The 15,301-nt window shown below is 54.2% G+C and overlaps 3 protein-coding genes across 3 annotated transcripts; 1 reads left to right on the forward strand and 2 right to left on the reverse strand.

Moving 5' to 3' along the window:
- On the reverse strand, positions 1-3,249 carry Amh (anti-Mullerian hormone). The gene is made up of 5 exons (XM_048341701.1): positions 2,392-3,249; positions 1,505-1,647; positions 1,205-1,313; positions 960-1,113; positions 1-862 (listed from the first exon to the last, which is right to left on the reverse strand). Exons 1-5 carry the CDS (start codon positions 2,798-2,800, stop codon positions 1-3), a joined length of 1,677 nt encoding a protein of 558 aa, XP_048197658.1. The 5' UTR covers positions 2,801-3,249.
- A 62-nt stretch (positions 3,250-3,311) lies between these two features.
- Positions 3,312-12,676, reverse strand: Sf3a2 (splicing factor 3a subunit 2). Its single transcript, XM_048341702.1, has 9 exons — positions 12,583-12,676; positions 8,048-8,211; positions 7,759-7,830; positions 7,545-7,591; positions 7,064-7,173; positions 6,239-6,288; positions 6,000-6,140; positions 4,316-4,384; positions 3,312-4,237 (listed from the first exon to the last, which is right to left on the reverse strand). Exons 2-9 carry the CDS (start codon positions 8,171-8,173, stop codon positions 3,425-3,427), a joined length of 1,428 nt encoding a protein of 475 aa, XP_048197659.1. The 5' UTR covers positions 8,174-8,211; positions 12,583-12,676; the 3' UTR covers positions 3,312-3,424.
- Positions 12,677-12,844: 168 nt separating this feature from the next.
- On the forward strand, positions 12,845-15,019 carry Plekhj1 (pleckstrin homology domain containing J1). The gene is made up of 6 exons (XM_048341704.1): positions 12,845-13,080; positions 13,167-13,234; positions 13,312-13,378; positions 14,173-14,263; positions 14,366-14,429; positions 14,503-15,019. Exons 1-6 carry the CDS (start codon positions 12,987-12,989, stop codon positions 14,608-14,610), a joined length of 492 nt encoding a protein of 163 aa, XP_048197661.1. The 5' UTR covers positions 12,845-12,986; the 3' UTR covers positions 14,611-15,019.
- The last annotated feature ends 282 nt before the right edge of the window (positions 15,020-15,301 follow it).

Genomic DNA, 15,301 nt, shown 5'->3' on the forward strand with positions numbered 1-15,301 from the left:
TCACCGGCAGCCACACTCGGTGGCCACCATGTTGGGCACGTGGCGCGCGCTGATGCGCTCCTCGGATAGGCTGATGAGGAGCTTTCCCGCGTAGGCCGTGGGCACACAGCACGGCGGCCGTGCCAAGGGGGCCCCGCGGGCCTGCATCTTCAGCAGCAGCACCACGTGGTTCCCGTAGTGCGGATTTCGGTCGGACTGCGGCCAGCCGCACGTACCCTGACAGTTGTTGGCCTGATAGGTTTCCGGGATGAGCACGGAGCGCTCGGCGCGCAGGTCCACGCTCAGCTCCCGCAGCGAGCAGGGCCCCTCGGTGACCGTGGTTGCGGTGGCGCTGCGCTGCGCCCGCCCCGCCCCGCGGGGATCCCGCCTGCGCCACTCGGCGCGCAGACCCTGCAGCGCCTTCAGCAGCAGCAGCGCTCGCAGCGGGTCCCGGGATCGGCCGGGGTCCTCCGGGCGCAGCGTGAGCAAGCGCGCCAGCAGCGGCGGTGCAGCCCGAGGCAGCCCCGGGAGGCCCCGCAGCTCAGCGGCCGCCGCCTGTAGCTCCACAGCCACTCGGCGTGCCAGGCCCGAGGTCCAGGGCGCCGAGGTGGGGCCCTGAAGCGGCTCAGGATCCCCGGTAGTGGTGGCAGCTTCGGGGAGCAGCACCAGCAGCGGCTCCTCCCCGCTGAGCAGGAGTTTCAGGGCAGCAGGGTCCGATAGGTTGACTGAGCCCTGCGGGAAGCTGGCTAAAGCTGCTGGGTCCAGAGCCAGGCGGTGTGGCCCGGCCTGAGCTGGGGGTCCCCGCAGCGCGCGTACCAGGCGCGTGAGCGTCTCCAGGAAGGGGTCGCTGCGGAGCGGCAGCTCCTCCGACTCGGAGAAAAGCCTGCAACAGTAGTAAGGGGTGAGGGGAGACGCTGTGCTGCCCCCCCCCCGCCCCCATTTCCTTTGCTCGTACTCCAGGGCCGCGCGCGGACGCGCACCTGGGCTGCGGGAAGGGCACGGTGTCGAGCCGGCGGCGCGCGGGCAGCAGAGTGGGTCCAGACATCAAGAGCAGGGCCGGGGTCATCCGCGTGAAGCAGCGGAGGTCCAGGCCAAACAGCAGGGTCTGCAGCTGGGCAGTGCTCAGGGAGACATCTGCGGAGGGTGCCACGGGGTTGGCCCAGGATCAGGAAGCTGTGAGCAAGCCACCTGCCGCCCAGTTTCTTCCCTTTCCACACAGGCATACCGTCTCCACGGGTTCGAAGGGTCAGGGTGAGCCCAGGGCCATGCCAGGCCGCTGCCGGGTGGTTCACAACTAATACCATATAGCGTGTGCCTTGGGTCGGGCAGAAGCTCTGTGGAAATGGGGGCTCAGCCAGGATGGATGAGAATGGTCATGCCCAGCCTGGCTTCTGTTACTGTTCCCACCTTCAAAATTCCACATTTGGAGCCTTTCCACTAAGTGCAGATCCTTAGAAAAGCCCTCCTTCCCCTCCCTCTTCTTGCATGAGAGGGCTCCCAGCTGGCCCAGGCAACTCCCAAGTACCTGAATGCCCTGCAGCCCAGCCCCAGTGACAGTGACCTCGGGGCCAGGCCCAGGGTACAGCACCAGCAGTGCTTGCTCCGTGGGGCTAGCTTCTCCAAGTGGGGGCTTCTCGAATCTCAGTGACAGCGCAGGCTCCCAAGTCACTGCAGCCAGGACAAGGGGACAAACCAGTGGCCAGCACCTCCCCAAGCCCATCCTGCAGGGAGGGCCTCTTCCCAGCTGGAGCATACCAGAGCCCAGTGTGGCTAAAGCTGTCTGATCCCACTGCTTTGAACCAAGAAGGAAGGGTACCTTGCCTGAAGGGACAGAGGCTCATCTTTTCCACCTTGCAGCTAGGAAATAAGTGAGTTTAGGGGCTGGGGATGTGGCTTAGTGGTAGAGTGCTTGCCTAGTATGCATGAAGCCCTATAGGCTAGATGTGATACTGTAGCTCAAGTGGTAAGAGGGCTAGTCTTGAGCAAAAGCAGCTCAGGGACAGTACTCAGGCCCTGAGTTCAAGCCCCAGAACTGGAAAATTAATTATTTAAACTTAAAAACATAAATGAGCTCAGCAGTAGTAATGATTGACAGTAGTAGGATGGGGGTTGCCCTCTGCTCACTCGTAGGCTGACTGGCTCTAGAGTTCCAGACCTATTCCTTCCTGGGCTGTGGACCTGCTAGTCTGGTTCCTGGCAGCTTCTGTGGGAGCCAGCCAGCCCAGGGACTTCCAGTTCCCAGACACAGCAGAGATAGCTTGTTGCTTCCTTGGCAGAGCCCCACAGCCCCGTTGCTGGGTCTGGCCTTGGGAGGAACCACAGGTGGCAATGGGCCTTGGTGGAGGCATTACAGCAGTCCAGCTCACTTGAGAGTGGCGCTGAGTGAATGGAGGCCCTGGGCCCCTCACGTACCTTCAGCCAGGTGCAGGATCAGCAATCGCTGCCCTCCAGGTTCCCCGAGCCAGGACCCCAGGTGCTGTAGAGCAGGCAGAGTAGCTTGGGAGTCACTGGAGCTGCAGAACCCAAAGGTGGCCAGGTCCGGGGGTTCCCAGTGGGCCACCTGCACAGCCTCTAAGAAGGTATGCTCATAGGTGCTCAGGGACCCCACCACCTGCAGGGAGTCTCTGCTCTTGTTGCTGGCCTTGCTCAGGGTTACCAGACACAAGGGGCCTAGGGGGCTCCCTGCTGGCCAGACCCAGTCCTCATGGAAGATGAGGCCCCCAGTGCTGGTAGTGGGTTCGTTTTCAGAGATCTTAGCCCCCAATACAACCCCCGTAGTCAATAGCAGCAGGGCCCACGGAGTGAGAGGCAGATGCAGCATGGTGGTGCTGAGGGCCTAGGCAGGAACACTGTTTATATGGTGGACAAAATGTTTGGAGGGGGAGGAGGGAGCGGCCTTGGGGACAGTGTAGTGTCCCACTCTCAAAGAGCTTTGTGTTCCAGGCTGGCCACCTATCTGGCTCTTAACAGAGCTGGGTCTGTGACCACACTGGCCAGAGCTGGCCTTGAGGATCCCTCCTAGAACTGTAGATTGGGAGTGGGGCAGGTGTCCCAGGCAGACCTGCTGCCTTGGGGTTCTTATCACAGGCGGGACAGACATGGCTGGAGGGCAGAGCGCCAGTCTAGCTCACAGATCCACCCCTGGGGCCCAAACACAGACCCCCAGGCCTGGATACCCAAGGGAGCAGCCCAGGAACCTTCCTAGTTTGGGCGTCTGAAAGGTCTCCACTGTCCCGTGAGCCATCTTCAGTACTCCCAACAGTTGCTAGTTCCTCCCACACGCATTCAGCCCCCTATCCCACCAGGAACCACAGCAACATCAGTCCACTGCGGACAAGGGGGAGGGTGTTTACTGGACTCCAGGGACAGTACAAAATACAAACGCTTGCAATGTCTCCATGGGAAAATAGGGAAAACAGAAAACCAGACTCACAAGGGGAAGTTTTCAGTTGGTTGGGGGAGGGGGGGGAAGGTTTCCAGGGCCTTCGGTGGGGAGTGGAGGCCTCATCATGGGGGGCATGGGAGTTGGGTGCACCCCAGGATTTGAGGGGTGAACTCCAGGAGCAGCAGGGTGTACTCCAGGAGCAGCAGGATGAACCCCAGGAGGCTGAGGGTGTACCCCAGGTGCCTGTGGGTGGATCCCAGGGGCTGGTGGGTGCACCCCAGGGGCCTGGGGGTGAACCGCAGGAGCAGGATGCACCCCCGGGGCCTGGGGGTGAACTCCAGCTGATGGAGGGTGGACCCCTGGGGCTTGTGGATGGACCCCTGGGGCTGGTGGGTGGACCCCAGGGGCTGATGGGTGAACCACTTGAGCAGGGGGGTGGACCCCAGATGTTGGGGGATGGACCACTGGTGCTGGGGGATGGACCACTGGTGCTGGGGGATGGACCCCAGGAGCAGGCGGATGGACCCCAGGTGCAGCTGGGTGGACCCCAGGAGCAGCTGGGTGGACCCCTGGAGCAGCAGGGTGGACCCCAGATGTGGGAGCATGGACCACTGGGGCTGGAGGATGGACCCCAGGAGCTGGTGGAGGCAGCTGGGGAGGTCCAGGGGGTCCAGAGGGTGCAGGCCCAGTAGGAGGCATAGGGGGTAAAGGCAGGCCTCCTGGTGGGGGTGGAGGCAAAGCCTCTGGGAGCGGAGGCCGAGGGGGCAGGCCGTTCATCAGTGGGGGTGGAGGCCGCTTCACACCCGGGGGCCCTGCAGGAAGGCTGGGTGGTGCTGGAGGCTTCTCCATCTTGAAGTGGAACTGGAGGAAAAACTAGAGACACAGAGAGGGTTTAGTGTGGGGACCTGGCCCCAGGAGGAAACGGCAGAATACCCATGCCCTGCAGCTCACCTGCTTGGTCTCCTTGTTCCAGTGGGTCCAGAACTTGCCTTCTGCCTTGTCAATCTCCCTGCTGGGCACCTGGCATAAAGGAAGCCACAGGAAGTCTTTAGGATCCCACGACCTACAGCCACAGGCCTTTATGTGGGAAGACAGGATAGATGGGAGTCTAATCCTAGCTATTATCAACTGATAAATGTTCCTATGCAGCTCAGGATGACCTGGAACTTTTTTTTTTCTGTTTTTTTTTATTTGTTTATTAATTGAACACAATCTTTTTTACAAGGTGTTGTGCAAAAAGGGTAGTTACATAGTAGGGCAGTGTGTACATTTCTTGTGATATCTTACGTTGTTTTTCTATCCCTTCTCTAGGTCAGGTAGACATATATACAATATACAATGTATCAAGAACATATACAGTATTCACAGACTTGGTCTCTACTGTCTCTCCATCTCCCTTTGTTAACAGTCATATATCAGGGAGATCATGCCCCTTTTGTTTTCTGTGTTCTCGGCTTGTCTCGCTCAACATTATTTGTGCGAGTTCTGACCATTTCCCTGCAAATAACAATATTTCACCATTCCTAATTGCTATGTAGTATTCCATTGTGTATAAGTGCCATATTTTTTGGATCCATTCGTCTGTGGAGGGGCATCTGGGTTGTTTCCATATTTTGGCTATTGTGAATTGTGCCGCGATAAACATGGAAGTACAAATGTCTTTTTGATATCTTGGGACTTGCTGTTTAGGATAGATGCCTAGGAGTGGTATGGCTGGGTCATAGGGTAGGTCTATATAGAGCTTTTTGAGAAACCTCCATACTGTTCTCCAAAGTGGTTGTACTAATTTGCACTCCCACCAACAATGGAGAAGGGTTCCTCTTTCCCCACGCCCCTCCAGCATTTGTTGTTGCCTGAGTTCAGAGTATAGGCCATTCTAACTGGGGTGAGGTGGTATCTCAGGGTTGTTTTTATTTGCATTTCCTTTACCACTAGGGATGTTTAGCATTTCCTCATGTGTTTCTTTGCCATTTTTATATCTTCTCTTGTGAAGTCTCTCTTTAGCTCCTTTGCCCATTTCCTAATAGGTTTATTGGGCTTGGAGGGGCTTAGTTTTTTGAGTTCTCTGTAGATGACCAATATCAAGCCTTTGTCTGTTGCTGTGCTGGTAAACATCCTTTCCCATATCGTTGGCTGTCTTTCAATTTTGGTGGCTATGTCCTTAGCTGTGCAGAAACCTTTTAATTTGTAGTAGTCCCATTTGTCGAGTCTTTCCCCTATTTGTTGTGCCCCTGGGACTCTATTCAGGAAGTACCTTCCTGTGCCTGTAAGTTCTAGCATCTTTCCTACTCTGTCCTTCAGTAGTTTCAAGGATTCGACCTGGGACTCTTGATCCTTCCGCTTCGAGTGCTGAGATAAAAGGAGTGTGCCAGTAGGCTCAGCTCTTGCTGCAATTTACTAATTCAATGGAGACATGGGAGATAGACCCAGGGATGAAGTAATGCGGCCAAGGCTTCACAGATCCAGATTTTAGTCAACATTGAGGTCCCCATTTTTTCATGGACACCACGGGGCCAAAGGCAACACCCTAAGAGATGAAGGTTCATCCTGGAGACATCTCTAGTCTGAAGTGGGAAGTGGCTGCCAGTCAGCCTGTGCAGTACCCGCTCACAGGGGACATTATCGACCACATTACCTTGAAGGCGATGGTCTCGTAGGGCTCGGCGGCCATCAACAGATACTGCCAGCGTCGGTCTGGGGGCTCAATCCTCTGCTCATACGCAGACATGAAGCGGTGACGGGGCATGATGCCCTCAGCAATTTCAGGGTAATCGATCTGAGGGGATATAGCCAATTTTAGCACTGCCTTGGGGGTATCTTTGCCTCCAACCCCCCCACCCCCCAATTACGCCCAAGACCTAGGCTCTGTCTTACCTGGAACAGGAGGCTCTGCTGGCCCATCTCGGTGTCCCTCTGTTTGGTCACTGCAACACAGGACTCGGTTCGGGGGATTTATATTCCCAGAGCCAAGGGCCCTGAGGTGGTCTAATATTCACACACTCAACTGAGGGGGAGAAGGACCTGGGGCGTTTCTGGCTGGCAAAAATGAAGGGACGGGGCACATGGGGTTTGAAGCTCATCTGACTGATCACTTTGGGTGGGCATCAGAATATGACCTTTCCTTTGTTCTGTTCCCCAAAACTCCGAAGACAAGACTACTACCCAACTGGAAGTTTCTCTGCACTTGGACCTTGGTGTCAGACTTGTCCGCCACCATGGGATGCGGAGTGCACCCAGGAAGGTCCAGGTGGGGCCAACCTGAATGGCCAGCACTGTGTTTGGAGACAAGAAAGGAGGCTTTGCTTAGCACCTTGACAGCTACTGAAAGCAGTGAGAGGTCTCCCACTGGACCCTGCCACTCCTGCGGGCCCATGTGTGCCAGGCAGGCCTGCCCCAGGGTTCGGCCATCCCTACCTTCTGCTGAGCGCGCCTCTGGTTCCCACCTGGCCACTTACCCAGTTTTCTGTCCTGAGTCACCAAAAAGCACTCACTAACGGACCTGTTAGGTAGGTTATTCTGCCCTTCCCTACTTTTTCTTTTCTCCTGAGGTTACCTGGAGCTAGCACCCAGGTTCAACTTAAGATGAAAAGGGGTTTGCTGCAGGTGAGGGTGAGGACCGCTGTGTGATGGTCCAAGTAGCTCTGTGTGGCCTAGGGTGCAGAGAGCTTACTCATGCCTGCTGCGGGCTGCCTGACATACCTTTGTAGCCAGGGCGGCCAATTTTCACAAACTTCTTCACCTCCACCTTGACCTTCTCTGGTGCTGGCTGGGCAGGGGCTTCCTTGGCCTCTTTGGCTGCACGCCGAGCCCTACAGGCAGAAAAGACATGGCGATACAGCCCCTTCTCCCAGGCCACCAAGGCCACAGGCTCAGGTGCCAGAGCCCCCACGACCTTGGAGCTCATCTCCAAACAGCGGGATAAAAACAAGAGGGTCGGAACAAAGGTGCAACAAGGCGGCAGAAGCAGACACTTTCCCAGTCCCACTTCACCTAGCTGGGGAGCTCTCTGGTGCACCCAAGAAGTTTTAACACCAGGGAGAGCACACCAAGACCTGGTGGGGGATCCAGGACTCTCTTCCATGCCCACCCGTCCACAAAGGGTTCCAGTCACACCCCTGACTGGCTTTACACCCTCTATACAAACTACATGGCATCCCACTGAAGAAGGGGAGGTACTCACAAGTTGGTCTGATGCTTCTTGCCCTGAGTGTGTGCGAGGTAACTCCCCTGGAGAGGGAAAAGAAACACACCACTGAAGACCAGGGATGACCCAGAGGGCCTTCTGCATGGGATGGCCTCACAGTCCCTGGCTGGACAGGAAGTGAGTGAGCAGAGCTGGTGACAGGTCAGCAAGCCTGGGCTAGGCCCTTCAAATAGGAAAGTTGAGAACTCACCTCATTATTGTGAAGTGTCAGACAGAGCTTACATTCGTAAGATCCCAGGTGGTTTTTCATAAAATATGGGTCCTGGGAAGAGAATAAACCCGTTAGTGGAAGACATGACCCCAGCATCAGGGCCCTCTGGGACCTGCATGGTTCCCAAGCCCCATGCCCAGACAAAGTCCTTCTGTGGGGATCCTGGCTCTCCCTAATGGAACTAGTTTGATGCTTCTGAGCCCTGGGTCTGTGGCCCCAGTGGAAACATCCCCAGCAAGGAGAGAGAAGAGGAAGAGGCCTGGCCCACCTTGTTGATGTCGATTGTTTCTAGGGCTAGCTGTCGCAGGCGCTCCCGCCGGTCCCGGTTGCTCTCAGAGGAGGAGGCAACACCTCCACTGCCAGTCTTACCCCCAGGTCTATGCTGGAAGTCCATGGTGAAGGCCTTCGGGCTTTAGGAGACAGGGGGAAAACCTGTAGAAATCAAAAGGAGAGAGCAGTAAGGACTTCAGGGTGGGCAGGCATGAAGCCATTATGAGGCCATCCTTGGATCCACACTGCACCTGCTGAAGTCCAACCAACCCTCAAGGCCTGTTGCAGGCCAGACACAGAAACAAGGATACTGGCACCTATCTGCAGAAACCCCAATCTGGATACTAAATGGATCCTGGAGCACTGTTAAGTGACCGTGGAAAGGAGTCAGGACGTTACAGTAGGCCAAAAAAGGAAAAGCCCAAGAGCAGAAATAACAAGACACAAACAAGGAAGATGAGGCCAGTTCTTGCCAACAAACGTCACCGCCTCCAGGAAGCCTTTCTAGATGGATTCCCCAGGGGACAACCTCTTCTGAATTCACTTCTTAGATGACTACATGCCCTAAAATACAAAATGTTCTTCTAGACTGCTATATATTTGCTGAAGGCCAGGAAGATATCTATGTTTCAATCTCTATTGCCTGACAAACAAGATACATTCAACAGCCATTTGTAGCTGGGTACAAGTGGCTCACACCTACAGTCCTAGCCATTGGTTGAGATCTTAGGAATGAGATTCAAAGCCAGCTGGGGCAGACAAATCTGGAGACTGTTATCTTCAATTGACCAGCAGAAATTCTCCTCTCCCCTTCCTGCGGGGAGGGAGAGACCATTTGTAGCCAAAGAAGACTCTCCTAAACACTTCAAAATCTCATCAGTGCCCATGGATTCTTTCCTCCCAAATCCTTTCAGGCTCACTCAAACCCAACCTCCCAGAAGCATTCAGCAACTATCCAGTACTCTGGATTCTTCACAGTCTGATTCAGGTGCTTGGTTCTAAAACCAAGGAGGCTCAAAGGCAGGGCCCAGAAAATTAAATGAAGGACAGCCGCTGCAGACATCTTTGTCCTCCTTCCCCAAACCTGTTAACAGCCAGGTACTGGTGGCTCATGCCTACAACCCTAGCTACTCAGGAGGCTACAAACTGAAGGAACTGTTTGAAACCAGTCCAAGCAGAAAAATCTGTGAAATTCCATTTTCAATTAAGCAGCAAAATGCCACGCTGAATGGGTAGTTCGAGTTGTAAAATGTCAGCAGCTGTGAGCAAGAAAACCAAGTTGTGAATTGAGTGCAAGAACTTGATTTCAAGCTACGGTAATGACACAAAACAAAACCTTATGACTGGCTGGGGATATGGCCTAGTGGCAAGAGCGCTTGCCTTGTGTACTTGAAGCCCTGGGTTCAATTCCCCAGCACCACATATACAGAAAATGGCCAGAAGTGGCGCTGTGACTCAAGTGGCAGAGTGCTAGCCTTGAGCAAAGAAAAGCCAGGGACAGTGCTCAGGCCCTGAGTCCAAGGCCCAGGACTGGAAAAAACAAAAAAACCCCAAAAAAACCTTATGACTAACATAATGTACAGATGTGATTAAGAATCTTGATACAGGGGCTGGGGATATAGCCTAGTGGCAAGAGTGCCTGCCTCGGATACACGAGGCCCTAGGTTCGATTCCCCAGCACCACATATACAGAAAACGGCCAGAAGCGGCACTGTGGCTCAAGTGGCAGAGTGCTATCCTTGAACGGGAAGAAGCCAGGGACAGTGCTCAGGCCCTGAGTCCAAGGCCCAGGACTGGCCAAAAAAAAAAGAATCTTGATACAGTGATCAACTGGGCCCAATTTTATCTCAGAGCCCTAAGGCAGACAAACTGGGATAAACTGTGCTGCTACCCTCAATGAGGAGGGAGCCTTGAACTGAGTGAGGGCTGTGGCCTTCTGGAAGTGGGAAAAGGTGGGATGCATATTGTCCCTAGGGCCTCAGGAAGAACCAACCTATGGACTTTTTGCCCACCCAAATTTCTAAATAAATCCATGTTCAGACAATAAAGGACTCAAAACCCAAAAGTCACCTACTTCTTCAAGAGCTACCAAGTTCAAGATCTGACATAACAATGCATTGGCTAGGGCTGGGAATGTGGCTCAGTGGTAGAGTGCTTGCCTAGCATACATGAAGCCCTGGGTTCTGTTCCTCAGTACTACATAAACAGCAAAGGCCAGACATGGCACTGTGGCTCAAATGGTAGAGTGCCTAGCCTTAAGCAAAAAATAAAACAAAAACAAAAAACAATGCCCTGGCCACCTTGAGAATAGAAAACTGCCCAGGAAGAAAGGGGGTCAGCATCCATGGGACAGGAGAATAGCAAGTCCCACCCATGTAAAATACAAATGACAAGAGAAGCTACTCAGGAGGCTGATCATCAAGGCTAGACACCAGGAAGGGTAAGGACATCTGTGACACTCTCTCCAATTAACCACAGAAAAAGTTGGAAGTAGAGGTATAGCTCCAGTGGCAGAGTGCCAATCTTGAGAAAAAGTCCTGAGTTCATCCCTAGTGCACACACACAAATGCTAGTACTCTGAAGAAAAAAATGAAATCAATATTAGGTTCAAAGAAAATTCAGATAGGGGCTGGTAAGTGGCTCACTTGTGAGCACAAGACACTAGGCTCAATACCCTGCATTACCAAAAGAGAAACAAAGGCCTTAACCCTAGCAACTTGAAAGGCTGAGGCCTTTCAAGGTCTCTGGAGAACAGTGGAGGTTTTTTGTTTCTTTTTTGCTAGTCCTGGGGCTTGAACTCAGGGCACTGTCCCAAGCTTCTTTTGCTCAAGGCTAGCACTCTAGCCACAGTGCCACTTCTGGCTTTTTCTGTATTTGGTACTTAGGAATTAAACCCAGGGATTCATTAATCCTAGGCAAGCACTCTACAACTAAGCCACATGGCCAGCTCAACAGTTGAGTTTCAAATCAATTTAAAGCAAAACTAAAACAACAACAAAAAAAACCTCTAAATTAAAAAAAGTAGTACAACAGCTGGATGTTTATAGCTCACACCTGTAATCCTACCTACTCATGAGGCTGAGGTCTTAAGGATCATGGATGAAGCCACCTAGGGCAGGAAAGGTCATGAGACTCTTAGCTCCAATTACCTACCCCCAAAAAGTGGCAAGTGGAGCTGTGGCTAAAATGGTAAAGGACTAACTTGAGGAAATAAAAGCTTAGGGACAGCACCCAGTCCCTGAGTTCAAGCCCCAGGACTGGCAAAAAAAAAAAAAGGAAAATTGAAAAGCACGGGGCTGGGAATATGGCCTAGTGGCAAGAGAGCTTGCCTCGTATAAATGAGGCCCTGGGTTCAATTCCCCAGCACCACATATACAGAAAACGGCCAGAAGTGGCACTGTGGCTCAAGTGGCAGAGTGCTAGTCTTGAGCAAAAGGAAGCCAGGGACAGGGCTCAGGCCCTGAGTCCAAGAGCCAGGACTGGAAAAGAAAAAAAGAAAAGCATTTAGTATAATGTAGCCCACCCTTTGTACACATTACTTGGTTTAACGTGAGTAATATTTCTAACCTTAGAAATAAGATCAATAGGGGGCTGGGGATATGGCCTAGTGGCAAGAGCGCTTGCCTCTTAAACTTGAAGCCTTGGGTTCGATTCCCCAGCACCACATATACAGAAAATGGCCAGAAGTGGTGCTGTGACTCAAGTGGCAGAGTGCTAGCCTTGAGCAAAGAGAAGCCAGGGACAGTACTCAAGCCCTGAGTCCAAGGCCCAGGACTGGCAAAAAAAAAAAAAAAAAGAAAAGAAAAAGAAATAAGATCAATAGGGCTGGGAATGTGGTGGCTTAGTGGTAGTGTTTGCCTAGCATGCAGGAAACCCTGGGTTCAATTCCTCAGTACCACATAAACAGAAAAGGCCATAAGTGACACTGTGGCTCAAGTGGTAGAGTGCTAGCCTTGAATAAAAGAAGCTCAGGGATAATCCCCAGGACCAGAGTTCAAGTCCCAGGACTGGCAAAAAAAAAAAAAAAAGTGTGTGTGTGTGTGTGTGTGTGTAATCTAAAGTCTTGCACCTCGGTCCAAGTGATCCAAGTCCGCTTTCCTGAGGCGCCCTAGAACATTCTGGGTGTCGTCTGGGCCGTTTTACAGTTAAAGGAATAGAGGTGCTTATCCGGGTTAAGGGACCCGCCAAGACGCTCGCTCCCTCCAGCCCCGCGCAAAGCTCAGGAAAGCTTCCAGGAAATGCTGCAGGGCCAAGGGAAGGCGGGAGGAGGATGGGAGTGTGGAGAGCCACCTTAGACCCCCAAAGTGGGAATTCCTGCCTCAACCCCAACAGGCCTTCCGGGGGTGGGGGGAAGGGATGTTCCAGGAGTGCGCGGGCCCACCCTCGAATGGAGAACGCGTTCGCAGGCCGTCGAAGGCACCTCGCTCCCAAACTCGCACCCTTTCAGCGACCCCCGATGTTCCCCGCCGCCACCCGACCCCGACCTCCACCCCCCAAAGCATTTTCCTGCCCTCAGCCTTCGATGTTCCTCACCAGGGCCAAAGGCCTCAAACAGCCAGGGGCTTCTTAGCGACCACCAGGACTTGACTGTGCGCAGGCGTACGGCGGGCGAAAGAACCAATTCCGGGTCAAATGGGGGCGGAACTACTTGTGTGCGCGTGCCCAGTGCGTCCAGTGGCCCGGATGAACGTTCATGAAAGCGGGAAGTCGACGGAGGATGCCAGCGCTGGCCGGATCCGGAAATGCACCTACACTGGGAGGACTCCGGCAACAGGAGGAATGGCCAGCCTGCAGAGCGCAGGCGCAGTAGCCCCTGATGATACTTCCGGGAGGACTCCCTGAGACCTTTGTGGCGCTGACTGCGGTACTAGCGTGGAGACTGGGGGGGATTAGGCGGCTTCGCCCGCGTTTTCTGTTTCCAGAACCCGGGCGGCGCGATGCGCTATAACGAAAAGGAGCTGCGGGCGCTTTCCCGGCAGCCAGCAGAAATGGCGGCGGAGCTGGGCATGCGGGGCCCCAAGAAAGGCAGCGGTGAGCTGGCTGGCCGGGGGCCGTGGCTGGGGCGCTGGGGCGGGCGAGGGTCCCGCCACCACGCTGACCCCGCCCTGTGCCTGCAGTAGCCAAGCGGCGGCTGGTGAAGCTGGTGGTCAACTTCCTCTTCTACTTCCGCACGGACGAGGCCGAGGTAGGGGCGTCGGGGAGGGCGGGAGCGGGTCCGCGGGGGCCCCAGCAGCCGACGCTCACGGCCGTTGTCTCGCGCAGCCCCTCGGAGCGTTGCTACTGGAGCGCTGCAGGGTGTCCCAGGAAGAGCCCGGCGGCTTCTCCATCAGTGAGTGGATGCAGACTTTCCTCCTTCCCTCCCCTGGAACGGGAGTCCCCTTGGCTGGCCACGGGCGGTCAAGGTCAGGTTCTCGGTTCTAGTCTGCCTTGCCCGGCACACCTGCCTTAGCTGTCATCCTCAGGCTCTCCAACCTCGGGTCCATCTGCCTCCGCCGTCACTCAAAAATACCACCGGGATGTTTTCTGCCCTTTGGATGTGAGATGACCTTACCTGGTGGTTCATTCCTTCCCGCCTCCAGGGCCTGCCCCGAGTGCTGGCGACTAGGAATGTTCTACCAGGGAAGATTAGGTCTTTGCCTGTCCCTTAGGGCTGTTAGCAAAGACTTGGCACAACGACTTCGGTGACTTAAACAACAGAAACAGACTCTAGATTCTGGGGGCCAGAGACAAGGTGTGGGCAAGAGTGTGACAGCAGCCAAGATCTGCAGTCCCAGACCTTGCCTTCATATTTAGGGTTTCTTGAGGCTTCACTTGCCCTTACCTCTGCCTCCATCATCACACAGCATTCTTCCTGTGTGACTGGTTTCACGTTTCTCCTATAGAAAGACAACAGTCCGGTGCCCTCCCCAATGTCATCTTAATTCTATGTGGAAAAGCCCTGCTTCTAATAAGGCACCACCCAGGTTCTAAGGTGTGGGGTGTGGTGCAGGAGATGTGCCTGTGATGGGGCCAGAGGAGAGGCAGTTTTTGCATCCTGGCAAAAGGATATTGGTCAGCAGGGTGGGGACCACATGAGGATGGAGCAGAACCAGTTCCCTCCCTCTTTCCCATCCTCCTTTGCAGGCTTTGTGGAAGACCCAGAGAGGAAGTACCACTTTGAGTGCTGCAGTCAGGAGCAGTGTCAGGCATGGATGGAGGCTCTGCGTCGGGCCAGGTGGGGCTCCCGACAGCCTGGAGGGTAGGGCACAGTGGCTATGAGAGGGTGGGAATTGGTAATCTGACAGAGCAAATGAACAAGCACCATTTTCTTCTGCAGTTATGAGTATATGAGGAAAAGCCTCATCTTCTACAGGAATGAGATCCAGAAGATGACAGGCAAGGTATGTGCAGGGCTGGAGGTAGCAAGGGTGGCCTTTTTATTCCTAGCTAACAGCCCCGTGTCCACTTCCACAGGATCCATTGGAACAGTTCGGAATATCTGAGGAGGCCAGATTCCAGCTGACTGGCACACCAAGGGATGGGTGGTCCTGCATTGGCTCCAGGCTAGATGCACTAGACTGACCTCCTACCAAGCCCTCAGCCTTGGATTTCTGGATGCCTGGGTCTGTGATGGGAGGTGTTTGGCTTAAAAATGTCCAAAGCTCAAGGCTGGGTGGGGGTGGGCAGGGGCTATAGGTTTTAAGAGAAACAGCTTAGCAAGCACCCCTGCCCTGGTGCCTTTGGGCCCACCTGACAGTTTGGCATTTCTTGTTACATGCTGCTGCTGCCGGCTCAGGTGCACCCACTGAGAGCACCTGATTGTGGCAGCTCTTTCCTGCCCCGTACCAGCTGAATGTATAGGTAGGTGAAGCTGTGAATAGCGAGGGGGTCTCCCTCAACCAGCTGTGAACTTGACTCCTGCTGATGGGGGTGGCCTTGGTCCTCCCAGTTCACTCAACTCTGTTCAATAAAGGTACCTCTTTTCCAATTGCATGGTGGTGGAATGAGGAAGAGTATGTAGGCAGCTGAGGCTCCTCCGAGCACACATCCACTTTTACTCAAGCAGGGCTAGACAACTGACCTGAGACCTTGGACCCCAAGTCAAGAAAGACTAGGTTAGAGAGGTCTGGGACTACGGCAGAATTTTATTGTTGTAGGAATTCTGTAGGTACCCTAGGTGATCCTAGATCTACTACTCTGGCTGGGTCACTGGGCTTTGTTCATCTGGCAGGCCTGGCTCTATTACCTGTAGTTCTAAGAGGGCTGAGTTGGG

Source organism: Perognathus longimembris, chromosome 3, assembly GCF_023159225.1.
Source record: "Perognathus longimembris pacificus isolate PPM17 chromosome 3, ASM2315922v1, whole genome shotgun sequence".
Classification (NCBI taxonomy): domain Eukaryota; kingdom Metazoa; phylum Chordata; class Mammalia; order Rodentia; family Heteromyidae; genus Perognathus; species Perognathus longimembris.

Coding starts and splice junctions, on each gene's coding strand:
- Amh (XM_048341701.1), bottom strand. CDS start 2,800: ATGCTGCATCTGCCTCTCACTCCGTGGGCCCTGCTGCTATTGACTACG. Junction 1,648..2,391: donor GATCCTGCACCTGGCTGAAG/GTACGTGAGGGG, acceptor TCCTGGCTGCAG/TGACTTGGGAGCCTGCGCTG. Junction 863..959: donor GTGCCCTTCCCGCAGCCCAG/GTGCGCGTCCGC, acceptor CTACTGTTGCAG/GCTTTTCTCCGAGTCGGAGG.
- Sf3a2 (XM_048341702.1), bottom strand. CDS start 8,173: ATGGACTTCCAGCATAGACCTGGGGGTAAGACTGGCAGTGGAGGTGTT. Junction 7,592..7,758: donor TGACACTTCACAATAATGAG/GTGAGTTCTCAA, acceptor TTCCCTCTCCAG/GGGAGTTACCTCGCACACAC. Junction 4,385..5,999: donor ACGAGACCATCGCCTTCAAG/GTAATGTGGTCG, acceptor CCTTTATGCCAG/GTGCCCAGCAGGGAGATTGA.
- Plekhj1 (XM_048341704.1), top strand. CDS start 12,987: ATGCGCTATAACGAAAAGGAGCTGCGGGCGCTTTCCCGGCAGCCAGCA. Junction 13,235..13,311: donor TCCGCACGGACGAGGCCGAG/GTAGGGGCGTCG, acceptor TGTCTCGCGCAG/CCCCTCGGAGCGTTGCTACT. Junction 13,379..14,172: donor GCCCGGCGGCTTCTCCATCA/GTGAGTGGATGC, acceptor CCTCCTTTGCAG/GCTTTGTGGAAGACCCAGAG.